General features: G+C 50.9%; 1 protein-coding gene across 1 annotated transcript; it reads left to right on the top strand.

The window, feature by feature from the left end:
• Positions 1-506: 506 nt before the first annotated feature.
• Positions 507-12061, top strand: SH3BP4 (SH3 domain binding protein 4; the record flags this gene model as incomplete). Its single annotated transcript, XM_080632044.1, has 4 exons — positions 507-624; positions 2010-4372; positions 11298-11486; positions 11837-12061. The coding sequence occupies 4 exons, from the start codon at positions 507-509 to the stop codon at positions 12059-12061; spliced, it is 2895 nt and encodes a 964-aa protein (XP_080488170.1).
• Positions 12062-14882: the final 2821 nt, after the last annotated feature.

Raw genomic sequence — 14882 nt, 5'->3', positions numbered from 1 at the left:
AAGAGAAGGCTCCTTAAGGGGAGACCTTAGGGCAGCTGCAGTGCCTAAAGGGTCTGCAAGAAACATGGAGAGAGGCTTTGGACAAGGGCCTGTAGGGACAGGCCAAGGGGAATGGCTTGAACCTGCCAGAACAGGGGAGACTGAGATGAGCTCTTAGGCAGAAGCTCTTCCCTGTGAGGGTGCTGAGGTGCTGGCACAGGGTGCCCAGAGAAGCTGTGGCTGCCCCATCCCTGGCAGTGCTCAAGGCCAGGTTGGACACAGGGGCTTGGAGCACCCTGCTCCAGTGGAAGGTGTCTCTGCCCGTGGCAGGGGGTTGGAACTGGATGAGCTTTAAGGTCCCTTCAACGTCCCGGATCTCCCGTACGGGCCCCGCAGGATGGGTCCGGAGCCTTTGCTAACGCTCTGTTCCTGTCCCCAGGCTGGTTGCTCGCGGTGACGCCGGGTCCCTGCAGCCGGCTCTGCCCTCGGACGGGCCATGGCTCCCTAGTGCCCCCGGCCCGGCGGCGATGGCGGCGCAGCGCATCCGAGCTGCCAACGCGGGCGCGCTGCCGCGGTGCAAGTCGGAGGGGACGCTCATCGACCTCGGCGAGGGCCTGGCCGAAACCAGCCTCTGCGATGTCAAAGGTGGGTCGGGGTCCCACGGGCTGGGTGCGATGATGCCCCCTTTCCCCTGTGGTCCAGGACAGGGGTGATGGGGAAGAGCATCAAGTGCTGCTGCATCCATGAAGGGGCAAGGATGGGCTTGGACCAAACACCAAAAGGTCCAGCAGCTCAGAGAGGTGACAGCAACAAGGTGTTTGTTTCCCTCTCCCCCAGAGCTGGAGCTTGCAGGTTGCTTGAATAATCTTTATTTCTTCCTTTTACTGCTGTTTCTCCAGCTGTATTTTACCTTACCCAGCGGAAAAGCTGTGTTCAGGGAAGAAGGGAATTACTTCTCCCCTGGCAGAAATGCATCCCATGAAATAAATCCAGATGGAAGTTAGGGTGTGCCGAGGGCCTTTAAAAGGAAGCATGCACGGAAGTGATTGCTTTTGCAGGTGTAGCAAGAAGAAAGCAAATGTCAAACACACTGCAAATGAGATTGTTTTGAATGCAAAAATAGGAATTACTCATATTCTGTAAGGGGTTTGCTGGTTTCAACAAATCCCCAGTTAACCCTGCTGCTGGTGTGCAGAGTTGTAGGGACATGGGGACGGCCACTTGTCTGATCCAAAGGGATGGGGAGACCAAAATGCCCCATCCTGCAGACAGCTCCAGCTGCAGCGCTGAGTTCATGGTGGCTTCCTACAAAGGTGGCAAAACAGTTTTAGCACAGTTTGTGTTTAGTTTTATGCTGAATAAATGTCCTCATGGCTTTGCCTGCCTGCTGCCAGAGGAAGTGGGTTAATGATGGGCTGTTTAGGATGTGTACAAACTCTTCCTTTACTATATAAAAGAGGGGCTTTGGACAAGGGATGTAGGGGACAGGACAAGGGGAATGGCTTTAACCTGCCAGAGCGATTCTGTGATTTAAGGGATGCCTGCCATTCTAGCCTTTGCCTCTAGGAGCTTAGATCCCAGCATGCCAGGTGAAATGGAGAGCTGGTAGGAAGCAACTCCTACTCCTTCAAAACTCCTCCAACACATGTAGTGCATCATCCATCAGGGGTTCAGTGAGGCGGTGGGATGCTGGTGCCTGGTACAGGAGCCACTGCATGGGGCCTTGCATTGAGGGGAGGTTTGTTGCTAAGGCAGTTGACTGCATCAGGAGCATAACAAGTTGCTGCTTCTCCTGTTTTGGCTCCCACTGCTCTTCCCAGCTCCATTAGTGCCTTTAGATCATGAACCCTTTGGGAAGAGGAACATGAATGTATCAGATACACCAGAGGGAGAAGAAGGTTTGAGAGGTTGTAAAATTACCTTATTTCACTGCTTAAAACAGAGGGGATTCTGACCTGAAATAAGTGGTTGCAAGTAAGATGTGACTGTTGTGGATTGCTTACGGTGCTGTTTTCTCCTTGGCTTTGCAGTGCCTTCTCCTAGTGCCTTGCTGATCGACAATCCCACATGCTTTGGAAACGCAAAGGAAGTGATAGCAATCAAAGATTACTGCCCAACTAATTTCACCACTTTAAAGTTCTCCAAGGGTGACCACCTTTATGTCTTAGACACGTCGGGAGGGGAGTGGTGGTATGCTCACAACACCACCGAAATGGGTTACATCCCTTCCTCCTACGTCCAGCCTGTAAACTACCGTGACTCTTCCTTAACGGATAGCGGGATGATAGACAATCTACTGGAGAGCCCTGATGAGGGGGTCAAGGAGTTAGACCTGCTTGGAGAGTGGACTGACGTGAAAAGGAACTCTGCAAAACCCTACAGTAACAACCCATTCTTGAATGGTGTCCAGACAAACCCATTTCTGAATGGGAATCTGCAGACAGTGCCCAGCGCGGACAGGGAATCCAACTCCAACGTCACTGTTGACTTGCTGCTCTTTGACACGGGGACTCCTGCTTCAGCTGCTTCCAGTTTGGCTGCTAATAGCAGCCTGGGTAACATCTTTGATGAGTTTCCCTCTACAACCAGGCTGGATCTGGAGCAGCCTGTGAAAAGGGATAATCCCTTCTTCAGGAGTAAGCGCTCCTACAGCTTGTCTGAACTGTCCGTTCTTCAGGCCAAGTCAGATGCTCCAGCATCATCAGGGTTCTTCAGCGGTCTGAAGTCTCCCACCCCTGAGCAGTTCCAGAGCCGGGAGGACTTCAGGACAGCGTGGCTGAACCACAGGAAGCTGGCTCGGTCTTGCCATGATTTGGATTTGCTTGGTCAAAATCCTGGCTGGGGTCAGACGCAACCAGTGGAGACCAACATTGTCTGCAAGCTGGATAGCTCTGGTGGGGCCGTTCAGCTTCCAGACACCAACATCAGCATTCGCGTGCCTGAAGGTCATGTGTGCCCTGGGGAAACGCAGCAGATCTCCATGAAGGCGATGCTGGATCCACCGCTGGAGCTGAACAGTGACAAGTGCAGCACCATCAGCCCGGTCCTGCAGATCAAACTGAGCAACATGGAGGTGAAAACTTTCATCATCCTGGAGATGAAAGTGTCAGCAGAGGTCAAGAATGACATCATGAGCAAGAGCTTGGTAGGACTGCAGTGCCTGCGGAGTGACATGAAAGAGGGGCCATACACACCGATGCAGCTGAGCTACTCCTATGGGGACACAATCCAGGTGCAGCTGGAGAACCTGGAGCCTTGCATGTACATCGCAGCCGTAGCCCAGGGGCAGAACATCCTCTACCCTTACACCGTTTGGGATTACATCAGCAAGAAGATCACGGTTGGTGTTTATGGCCCAAAACACATTCACCCCTCCTTTAAAACTGTCGTGGCCATGTTCGGGCACGAGTGTGCACCTAAGACTCTCCTGGTGAATGAGGTCACAAGACAGTCCCACAGCCCGGCTCCTGTTGCCCTCCAGCTCTGGGGAAAGCATCAGTTTGCTCTGTCCCGGCCTCAGGACCTCAAGCTCTGCATGTTCTCCAACATGACCAACTACGAGGTGAAAGCCAGCGAGCAAGCCAAGATCGTGCGGGGCTTCCAGATGAAGCTGGGCAAGGTCAGCCGCCTCATCTTCCCCATTGCATCCCTTGATCCCAACGAGCTCTCGGACTTCACGCTAAGGATACAGGTCAAGGATGACAAGGATGCCATTTTGACCCAGTTCTGCGTCCAGACCCCGCAGCCACCTCCAAAAAGTGCCATCAAACCGATGGGGCAGAGGCGGTTCCTCAAGAAGAATGAGGTTGGGAAGATCATCCTTTCACCTCTGGCTGCCACCACCAAGTATCCGGTTTTTCAGGACCGGCCAGTGTTGAGCCTGAAGTATGGCAAGCTGCTGAAGACGGTGGTAAGGCAAAGCAAGAACCACTATTTGCTGGAGTACAAGAAAGGAGATGTCATAGCCCTCCTCAGTGAGGAGAAGATCAGGTTGAAAGGGCAGCTGTGGACCAAGGAGTGGTACATTGGCTACTACCAGGGGAAAATAGGCCTTGTACACACCAAAAACGTGCTCGTGGTTGGGAAGGTCAAGCCCAGCTACTTCTCTGGGCCAGATCTGACCACCAGCCTATTGCTTGAGCAGATCCTGAGGCCCTGCAAGTTCCTGACCTACATCTACGCCTCTGTGAGGACTCTGCTCATGGAGAACCTCAGTAGCTGGAGGTCTTTTGCCGATGCTCTGGGGTACTTGAACTTGCCGCTCACCTTCTTCTGCCGAGCAGAGCTGGACAGTGAGCCGGAGCGAGTGGCCTCTGTGTTGGAGAAGCTGAAGGAAGACTGCAACAACAGCGAGAACAAGGAGAGGAAGTCTTTCCAGAAGGAGCTGATGACGGTGAGTCTGGGGTCTGATGAGGGGATCTCAATTCCCTGCTGGGGGACATGGACATTTCCTCATTCAGTCTGTAGGAAATCAAGTCCATCTCTAAGGTCTTACACAGGCAGGTGGAAGTTTAACCCTGTCGCTGTGCATGTTGGTGGACTGCTGCTTTAATGGCAGTAAATGAGGCTTGTGCTGGGTGAAATGGCATGGGGACATGTTGTGTGAGGGCAGGCAACAGGCTTGCTTTGGAAGGAAGCTTATCTAAAGCCCCTCAAGATCAAGGTGATTTTGGTCCTATGTCTACTTGATTGATCCCTTTCAATGATGGATGCTTGTAGGAGTCACTCAGAAGCTGGTGGTTTCCTCAATCCCGGTGTCAAAGTGTGCATCAGTAAAGGCAATACTAGTGGAAAAGCTGTCTTCACTTGGGATCTGAATTTAATAGGTGATTTAGGTGACCTTATGTTTGGAAGTCAGCTTGGTTTTGGGCAACTAAAGTGAGTTGGGCAACTAAACTTGTGAGTTATCTATTAGCTGACATACATTCACATAAACCATACTGAGTAATTGAATGTAATGAGTAAAGTCATCAAAACCGAGGCCTGTTCATGGCTTATTTGTGAACTGACAAAGGAGCTGTGTCACTTGATGGGTATTTGGTTCCAAGGTGTATGCCTGGCTGTAGTGGCCAGCTGCAAGAGAGCAGGAGGTTTAGGGTTGAACTCCTACCCAGAAAGGGTTGTCAAGCACTGCCCAGTCTCTTTTTGGGTGGCAGCTAAACCCAAGGTACCTCTGAGCTGGGATGCTTTACATCCAGCTCATGTTTGCAAATTGAAATGCATGGCTCTCTTCTGTCCTGAAAAGCATTTGGGGAAGTGCTGCCTCTGAGTATTTCTAGGATGGATTAGGAAATCTCTTACAAGAAACCATCTTCATGATCATTTCTAGCATTTTACAGAAAGCCAGAGAAAATACAGGATGAAATGCCTGGAAGAGATTTGCAGCTCTCCTCTAAAAAGGCTGTCCTGTAGAAGCAGGATAGCTGAGTTATAGGGAATCGTGTGGTTTAGGATGCCAATTGAATTAAGACAAAGCAACAGCTTCACTTGGCTACGATGGGTGCAGGCAGCAGCAGTAAAATGAAGTTGTGAGAAGGCAGCCTGGGTAAGGAGGACTGGGCCCCTCACTACAAAAGAGACATTGAGGTGCTGGAGCAGGGCCACAGAAGGGCAGCGGAGCTGGTGCAGGGCCTGGAGCACAGTGTGATGGGGAAGGGCTGAGGGACCTGGGGGGTTCAGTCTGGAGAAGAGAAGGCTCAGGGGGGACCTGATCGCTCCCAACAAGTGCCTGAGAGGAGGATGGAGCCAGGAGGGGCTGGGCTCTGCTCCCAAGGAACAAGGGATGGGACAAGAGGAACCGGCCTCAAGCTGCACCAGGGCAGGTTTAGATGGAGCTGAGGAACAATTCCTGCCCCAGAGGGTGCTCAGGCATTGGAACAGGCTGCCCAGGGCAGGGCTGGAGCCACCGTCCCTGCAGTGCCATGGGTTAGTGGTGGCCTTGGCAGGGCTGGGGAACGGTTGGACTGGATGAGCTTAAAGGGCTTTTCCAACCTGGTTGATCCCATGATTCTATTTCATTTCCCAAAATTCCCTTAAATATAAGGGGGAAATCTGAGGCTGGAGTTTGAGGTGTGAAGTGTTACAAGAGGATATAGCCCATCATTACTCATGGAAATATTGTCCAGCAATTACAGTATCACAGTATCACAGTATGTTAGAGATTGGAAGGGACCTCAAAAGATCATCCAGTCCAATCCCCCTGCCGGAGCAGGGACACCCAGATGAGGTTACATAGGAATGTGTCCAGGCGGGTTTTGAATGTCTCCAGAGAAGGAGACTCCACAACCCCCCTGGGCAGCCTGTTCCAGTGTTCCGTCACCCTCACTGAGAAGAAGTTTCTTCTCCAGTTTAAGTGGAACCTCTTGTGTTCCAGTTTGTACCCATTACCCCTTGTCCTATCATTGTTTGCCACTGAGAAGAGCCTGGCTCCATCCTCGTGACACTCCCCCTTTATATATTTATATACACTAATAAGGTCACCCCTCAGTCTCCTCTTCTCCAACCTATAGAGACCCAGCTCCCTCAGCCTTTCCTCATAAGGGAGATGCTCCACTCCCTGTGCCTGGGTACCACTTTGTGGCCCATGGGTATTTCAGGTGCCAGCTCATGCCACCACTGCTGCTTCTGTTGAGGGTTCTATTTGCCATCATATGAGGTTGTCTGTCTCCTTTCTGGGGCCATTCAGGAGAGGAGAATACCCACTGTGGTAGTCAAGGCTGGTGTCTGACCCCATGGTTTCCCTAAGAGAGGGTTTGCTCCTTTAATCATTAGCCTGAGTGAACAATGAGATGAAATCTGTGCTCCTCTTGCGGGATGCTCACAAAGGCTTTGTGCTGTTTGCTTTACCTGTAAGCATTCCTTCTATCTATTCCCTTTGTTTCCAGGGCCCCCAAACTGTCTGTAGGTCATGGAAAATCTATGTCAGACCTCAGTGGGGAGAATAAGGGGAAGATAAAGCTCTTTGGGTACTCAGGGGGCAGCTCCTTCAAGGAGAGGTCTATAAGCTGCAGGAAAACATCCTGCTCCCCGAGGGATGCCTGGAGTGCAGAGCTCCAGAGTGGGATTTATTCCCCTTGTTTGAATGGAGCCTAATCCTCAGCGTTGGCTTTGTTTGCTCTTCTTTCTGGGTCTGAGCCTGTCCATCAAGGATGAGCTCCCTTTCTGATGGAAGATGCTGCTTCTAAAGCCCCTTGGTGCTGTTAAATCTTCCTTAACTTGGGAAGAAATGCAAGGTATTTTATTGTGTTTAAATCTGATTTGATTTCTAACAAAGGGTCTTGCTTTCCGATGGCTGCTGGCAAGAACTGGTTGCACTAAGCTCTGATCTGACCGTTGCTTGTCTCATTTCAAAGGGACTGTGAAGGGTAAAGTGGTGAGAGGAGGCTTATCTCCCTTGAGTGTTGAGTACACAGAACTGCAGTGGCAGAGCCATGCACCAGCTGCCAAGCATGGAAAAGCCTGATGATGGTGACTAGTTAATAAGTGACCTGCTTTTAATCATTACTGGTTTTAATCGAGCACCAGCAGTGAAGGTAACTGGGGGAATGTTGCTCAGATGTTAGCCTGGGCACTGATGCAAGAAGCTGGGCCACCAGTACCTGGCCATGCAGTGACTGCACTGCCTGGTCCTTCAGATGGACCTATGATGAGACAGAACAATTCTCTTTCTCTGGGTGTTTGTATAGAGCCACTCATTTATCATCCTTTCCATCAGATGCTGCTGTTGGGGAAAAATATGGGTCTTTTGGGATTGCCATTGGGCATGTCAGCAGGGAGCTGTGGAAATCAGGAGCTTTTCTTCTTCAGGCTACTTTTAAAGGTCATAGAGAAGATGATGTTGGGATCTTTTTCTCCCCATTGTTTTCTGTCATTTGCTCTGCATGCTGCTTGCCTTGTACCAAAAGATAATGCTTGTACCTGGTGTGTGCAGGTCCCAAAGAGCTGCAGGTGAGCTTAAGCAGGGTGTCCATTGCTTGGACCTTGTGTTGGCGCAGCAGAGCATGCCAGAGCAAGGTAGCTTATGTTGGGCCCCTCTTACTCCTCCATTCCAAAGCAATCAGCTGGCTAATGGTAGTCCCTGTGCTGGATCTGGGTCCAGAGGGAAAGACTGACTCCTGCCCTTCTTCTGACTTCATGGGAACAAATCCCCATCACACATATAGATCCTGGATGCTGCTTCCCTAAGGAACCATGCTGCGCTGTGCTGAACACCCAAAAGAATTGGTATTTAAGATTGTGTATAGTGCAGTATTTTGCACATGACTGGTGATTTTAGGGGTGCTTCAGCCAAAAGAAGGGAGTGAAAGAGATGTTTAATGCCTAAAGCAATGGTTATTTTGGGGAGTGCTTGCACACAGCCAACTCCTGTGTCCTGGAGAGGATGATGGAGACGGGAGCCTGTGCATGAGCATCCTCTCCCCAGTGGGTCTCACCAGCTACTAGGGGTTATAGAGCCTTTCTCCTTATGTCTGATGAGGTTCCAGGTGGGAGCTGTGTTTGTGGTGCCACCCTAGGCACGGTGCCTGCAGGTGCGGGAGTGGACAGTGAAGGTTGTGGTGATGGGCACAGGCCGGAGTTGGCCATGCATCTGTATGCAGTCTGTGGGGTTTCCTTTACCTTCTAGCCTGGCTTGCTTTCTTCCAGGTGCTGGTTTCCATTATTAGAGGATGGGAAATGGGATTCTGCATTTCAGAGCTGGGATGCAAATCCAGCCTCCCTTGGATGCCTTTTAAGTAGAGGCGCTTCTACATTGCTTTGAACTGGGATTTGAATATCAAACCACCTCCTTTACTTGCCTGTCTGGTGAAGCTGGCTTGGAGCCCTTCTGAGGTTAATAAATGCTTCGGAGGGTGCTGGTGAGGCACAGCCCAGGTCACACCTCTGCAGGGAGCATGGCTGGGTACCAAGGGGTGGGAATGAGGTGGCTGTAGCCCTGTTGATCCCAGTCAAGGCTTGCAGGAGAGCCCCATGGCTGCCCACATTCCATGGGGTTCTATGACAGGGGGAGTAAGTTCTACCCAGGCTAAAAAGGCTGTGTTGCTGTTACCACTACCCTTTGACTCAGACCTTAGTGGCTTTGTCTGCTCCTTGCACCCCATCCCTGTGTGGCTTTGGTGCTCTTCCCATCTCCCATCACCTCTGCGCATTCTCCTGCGTGTTTTCCCCAGCCCATAATGTGCATTATGCCCCCCCTGCTCAAATCATGGGGGGCAAAGCACAGGAAGGAGGTGGTTCTGTGGCCATAATTAGGTTTCAGAGTTAACACTCACACTGCAGGGTGGGGAGCAATCCATCTCCTCCAAAACTGCTGCTTTGGGTCATTAGAGTGTCCCCAACTGCTTTGCTTGGTGCTGTTCTCTTGTTTATATTGAGCAGCAGAAGGAACAAGAGAATCTGTGTCCTGTAGCTTTATCCTTAACCCCAGTTGATGCACTTGGCTCTTGGTGGCCTCTTCTGATGCCTCAGACCTGCTCAGCCTCTGGCAAGAGATGGGAATCGTCCATCTGCCTGGAAAGGCAGTTTTGAGGATGCTAAATCTTCCCCTTCCTTAGGATCATCCGGATCCTCTGCCTGCAGACGAGAGGGTGATGGATCCAGGGGTTGGGTGGTGAGGAAGTGCTGCTGAATAGGAAGTTCTGGCACACAGGTGTGAGATCTAAATGCTGCTTAATGCCCTTAAAGAATGATGCTCTTTGAAATGCATTTTCCGTGCTTGCTTAACAAGAGGGTTTGTTACTTCAGCTCACACAGGAAACCAGTGTAAGCACTTTGGAGGAGCAAACAAGCGCTGGGCTGCAGCTGTAATTAGAATGGAGCCCAGCTTTAAGCTGGAAGCAGATAAGGGAAAAATCAATGTGCATTTGCCTTGCAAACTGCTGAAGTGCTTTCATATATGCCCATCTTCCACCAAATGTCCCTGTGAGGATTTAACCCTTTTTCTGCCCCAGAGCCAAACGTGCTGGGGTTTACCCATAGCTCCATGGTGAAGGTATGAGTGGCGTTCCCAAATAGGAACCAGCGTGGTTCCTTGGTGCTTGGCACCCCTCGTGTGGCTGTCCCCTGCATCCCTGAGCTGTGCTTTGCCTTTATGGAAGGGACATGTTGGAACACTGATGGGTGTGTTCACGCATCCTGAGTACACTGGTGCCATGACTCCAGATCTGGCTGTAGGAAAACAAGGAGGTATTCAGCAAATGAGCACCCAGGGCATGGTGTGGGATCTCTCTGCTTTCAAAAGGGGGATGCCACTTTCTTAATCCAAAACACCTTTCTGTAGCCACTTGAAGCTTGGGGTGGGATTTGCTCTGCTGAGGGTGTTGTGGTCCACAGGCTCTGGCAAAGGATGGGGGAGCCCTGGTGAGTGGGCTATTGTGTTGGTCAGATCTTGTCCTCTGGGAACTGTTACTTAAATCCTTCCTTTTCTGGGCTGCGTTGTGGGGTTTCTCCTATTTCACTTGGAGCAGATCTCCTGATGTTAAGGGTTATCTCCTGTCCTAGAGATAGGAGCTCTTATCCTCAAGATAACCCTCCTCTGTCATTTCTTTCCCTGGCTAAGTCATTGCCTGCTGGAAAACCAGGACTGCTGCTGTTCCTCTTCCCCACTTCTTCCAAACCATGCAGAAAATCTCAGGTTTTAGGTCCATAAATGATGGAAAAGGAGGAGGTTCCTGAACTGGCATAGGGAGGCAGAGGAGCAGTGAGAAGAGCAAGAACATTCCCAGCCAAGCCATGGTCCTATACTGCTCTTAACTGGCCCTTTGCCTGGGTCTCACCCCAGCCCATCTCTTCCCAAGACTGATCATAGTGTAGAATCCCAGACTGGTTTGGGTTGGAAAGGACCTTAAAGCTCATACAGTTCCAATCCCCTGTGATACCTTCCACTAGACCAGGTTACTCCAAGCCCCAGTTTCCTCAGCCTGGACCTTTGTCCAGGTCCCATCCCAAAGTCTTCTGGTTGGCTCATGCTCACTGATGATGCTCTTCTGTGCTTGGACAGGGAAGCTGCATGGACTGTGCTGAATTAATTACATTGATTAAAGGCATCTGTTCCTCTTAGCCCCTAGGATACTTTAAACTGCTTATGGTGGCGCCTGAACATCTGGAGGGGTTGCCTGGAAGATGAGGCTGGGGTATGGTGCTCCATTCCGTTAATGGGATTACCCTTCTGAGGAGCCTGGTGGCCTCATTTCACCAGCTGCTGCTCCAGAGGGGGTGGGAGGCTTTAGAATGGCTTCTCAATGGACTTCTTCCCTGCATGGTTCCCTTCCCATTCCCGCTTTCCTTGACTCTCTCAGTTGGTTCTCACCCCTGTCCTTCAGGCCCTGCTGAAGATGGACTGCCAGGGGCTGGTGGTGCGGCTCATCCAGGACTTCGTGCTGCTGACCACAGCCGTGGAGGTGGCCCAGCGCTGGAGGGAGCTGGCTGAGAAGCTCGCCAAGGTCTCCAAGCAGCAGATGGATGCCTACGAGGCCCCGCACCGGGACAAGACAGGGACAGTGGACAGCGAGGTGAGAGTGATGGAGCTTGGCCTCCATCCTTGGGTTGCAGGTACCTTCAAAGTGTGTTCTGCTGGAGCACCTTTGGGGGATAAGAGGGATTTGGGGATGGTGGAGAAGTTTTGGGGTATTCGTAGGAATGTGCTTGTTCTGGGATGGGGGTGCATTGGGGATGCATTGGATGATGCTTTCCAGCCTGCCTCTGCTCTGATCTACTCCCTCTCTGCCCTGTGTCCCTGGAAGTGCTCACAAACCATGTAGACAAGGCTCTCAGTGACGTGGGTTAGTGGTGGCCATGGCTGGACTTGATGATCTTAAAGGTCTTTTCCAGCGCAGTTGAGTCTCTGGTTCTCTGACCACAGGCCATGTGGAAGCCAGCATACGACTTCCTTCTCACCTGGAGCAGCCAGATGGGCGACAGCTATCGCGACGTGATCCAGGAGCTGCACACTGGGCTGGATAAGATGAAGAACCCCATCACCAAGCGCTGGAAGCACCTCACTGGCACCCTGATCCTCGTCAACTCCTTGGACATGCTGCGGGCAGCTGCCTTCAGCCCACAGGACCATGAGGACTTTGCCATCTAGGTCCTGCAGCACTGGTTTTGTCCGTATCTCCTTTGCTGGGGTGTTTATCCTGTGCTTTCCCCCCCTTCTTTTTTAAGCAGTTGACTAAAAAGAGATGGAGGTTGTTGCTGTTCTTGGGCTTTAAAAGGCCAAAGTTTCTAAGCAATCCACCAGGACTGGGAATCAGCAGGAGACATCCCTCCTTGATGGGAAGGCATCCAGCAGGGACTGGCATTTCCTATGGCATTGCTACCACTTCTTTCTTACTAAAAACTTCCAAGGGAGGGAGGGAACAGGAGAGAGATCCCATTTTTTAGGCATTTACAAATAAAAGTCTACTTTTTGTAACAAGCAGGAAAGGTTGGAACCACTTGGGGGGAGGTTGGGGGCTGTGTCTGGTTTTTACACTGTAGAAACCCCTTTTAAAGTGTTTTGGAGCCGAATGTGAGTCATGTAAATGTGTCTTTTGAAGAGAAAGCACAGTCAATGCCCACAGGCAGGCTTGGGCAGGCTGCCAGGCAGTAGAGCAGGATTGGAGCTCGGGATGTCCTCAGCCCAACAGCATCTTTCACCAAAAAGGGTTTATTTCAACAGGGAATGTTTAAGTGTTCACATATCGTGTAGACGAGGCCTCAGTGCCATGGGTTAGTGGTGGCCTTGGCAGTGCTGGGGAGTGAGTGGACTGGATGAGCTTAAAGGGCTTTTCCAACCTGGTTGATTCCATGATTCTCTGATTTCAGGTTTTGTTCTCAATTTCATTGATTCCTGCTTGATTTGAATGTCTGCAAATCCATGTTTTCTTATGGCAGGGGTTGGAACTGGATGATCTTAGAGTCCTTTTCAACCAAAACCTGTCTGGGATTTAGGGATGCTCTGGCCATGTGCCTCTTTGCTCCTACCTTGTCTGGGCAAGAAGGGCACCAGCCTCTGATTTAGGCCGACTGACTCCCTCTTAGCACTTCAACTTCCAAGGAAGGATTTGGCTGCTTTTTCCCCTTGGGCCAATGAAAGGAACAAACTCCTTCAGCACCAGTCCCCTTGCAAGTGCATTCACACCACTTCCTCCTCTGCTTCTGCCAGCACAACTGAATGATCATCTCACAGCAGCTCAGCATTAATGACTGAAGATGATGTGTCAGAAGGGGAGAGGGAAGGAAAGTCACCTCTGGGTTATCAGTGTCTGTACAGAAGAGCTGGTTTATCCATGAGGTTTGCTTTATCCTCGCTGGTGCTCGGTGACTGCACATCCAGCTCAGTTTGCAATGAGAACCAGCGCCTGATTAAAAGCCCTGGAGCTCTGTGGGCATCTATTTCCATCCATAGAAATCCCCACTGAAAAGCAATTGCTTTGCTTCCTTTCCAGCTCTTAATTAAATGCTCGTCTTGGATTAGCTGCTGTCAGGACATCCTTGTCTTGCAATAGGAGGAGCTGATCACGAGTGCTTAGAGGAGAGGAGGTGGGTCAAGAGCTGTTCATATGTTTGCCTCTTAGGGCAGGTTTCTTTGTCACCAAAGTCTAACCAAAGTTTCCTTGTCTGCTGAACCCTTTTGCACCTTAATAACTCAAAGCCACCTTCTTCAGGCCTGATCCCTTTGAAAACATGGGCTTGAATGACTGTAAATGGATGGAGGTGGTGTTCATCCCATCATGCGTTCCCAGGGTGACCTTCTCAAGCCTCCTGTTCGAAGCCCTTTGTCCTCATAACAGGCTTTACCCAAAGCATCCCCTGGGGCTCACCTATTAATCCACTCGTGAAATCCAGGGACTTCAAAGCTACAGGTGACACATTTAGGCTTCTTCATTATAATGGGGTGGAGGGAAGGAAGGCAGGCTATAAAGGTGTGTTTTTCCCAAAGGCTGTGTGTAGAGAAGTCTGGCCAAAACCCAGGCAAGCTTCACTCACTGAGCAGTCAAGAGGTGACTGATGGCTTGATTTGGGGTGGAAGGACCCTGATATCCTACATGGAAATGAAGGAGCCTCAGGCTGGGTAGATGAATGTGTTGGTTTTGATACTGCTTACCAGGCTCGCTCGATGCTGGGTTGTGGTTTCCCCTTCTTTCCCCACCCCTTACAATCACTGGACCCTTTCTCTACGTGAAATCATTTTGCACCCACTCTAAGCAGTTCAGACCAACCATTTGTGGCCAAAACTCGATAGGACACCTCCACCATCTACTTGAGCAGCCTCGGGAAGGTACCAAACCCCAGTTCCTTGCTCTGATTACCCCCCACTGAATGGTAATTAAAACTTCCAGCAGATGCTTTGCAAAGCCTGGTCCCTTGCTGGGAGGGATGCTTGGTAACAGATGTAGCTTGCTTGGCTCTGCCCCAGCCAAGAGGGACCTGTCGCCCCCAGCATAAGGCTGGGAGCATGTCAGAGAGGAAATCTGCTCCATTTGCTCAGGCTGGCTGTTGAAGCCGGGTCATGCCATAGGATAAGCCGGCCAGTGTGTGGCTGGCAGGGATTTAGGATTTGCTGGTGACTGAGCAGCCTGTTCTGATGACTTGCTTTTATCATACTAAGCAATCAGGTCTGGTGTATGAAACGTTTTGCCCTTCCTTAATGGGAAGGGAATTGATGCTGGGAGCGCTTGCTAGTACCTGTCAAGCAACGTGCAACAGCAGCTTATAGGGAGAGCCCTGACACCCACCATAGGCAGGATGGGAGTTTGCTCTGGGACAGATGAGCTTGGAGACATCCTCTCCTCTCCCAGAAGTACCAGCATCCTCGGGCAGTGAGTAAACAATCGGTGATGGAGATTTGATGGTGATGGGTTTACACTTAAACAGGGGAAGTTCAGGTTGGTTATAAGGAAGAAGTTCTTCTGTGTGAGATTGGT

Source organism: Psittacula echo (genome assembly GCF_963264785.1).
Source record: "Psittacula echo genome assembly, chromosome: 20".
In the NCBI taxonomy this organism is placed as follows: Eukaryota; Metazoa; Chordata; class Aves; order Psittaciformes; family Psittacidae; genus Psittacula; species Psittacula echo.
The sequence above is the reverse complement of the archived record's forward strand: the minus strand, read 5'-3'. Positions and strand labels throughout refer to the sequence as shown.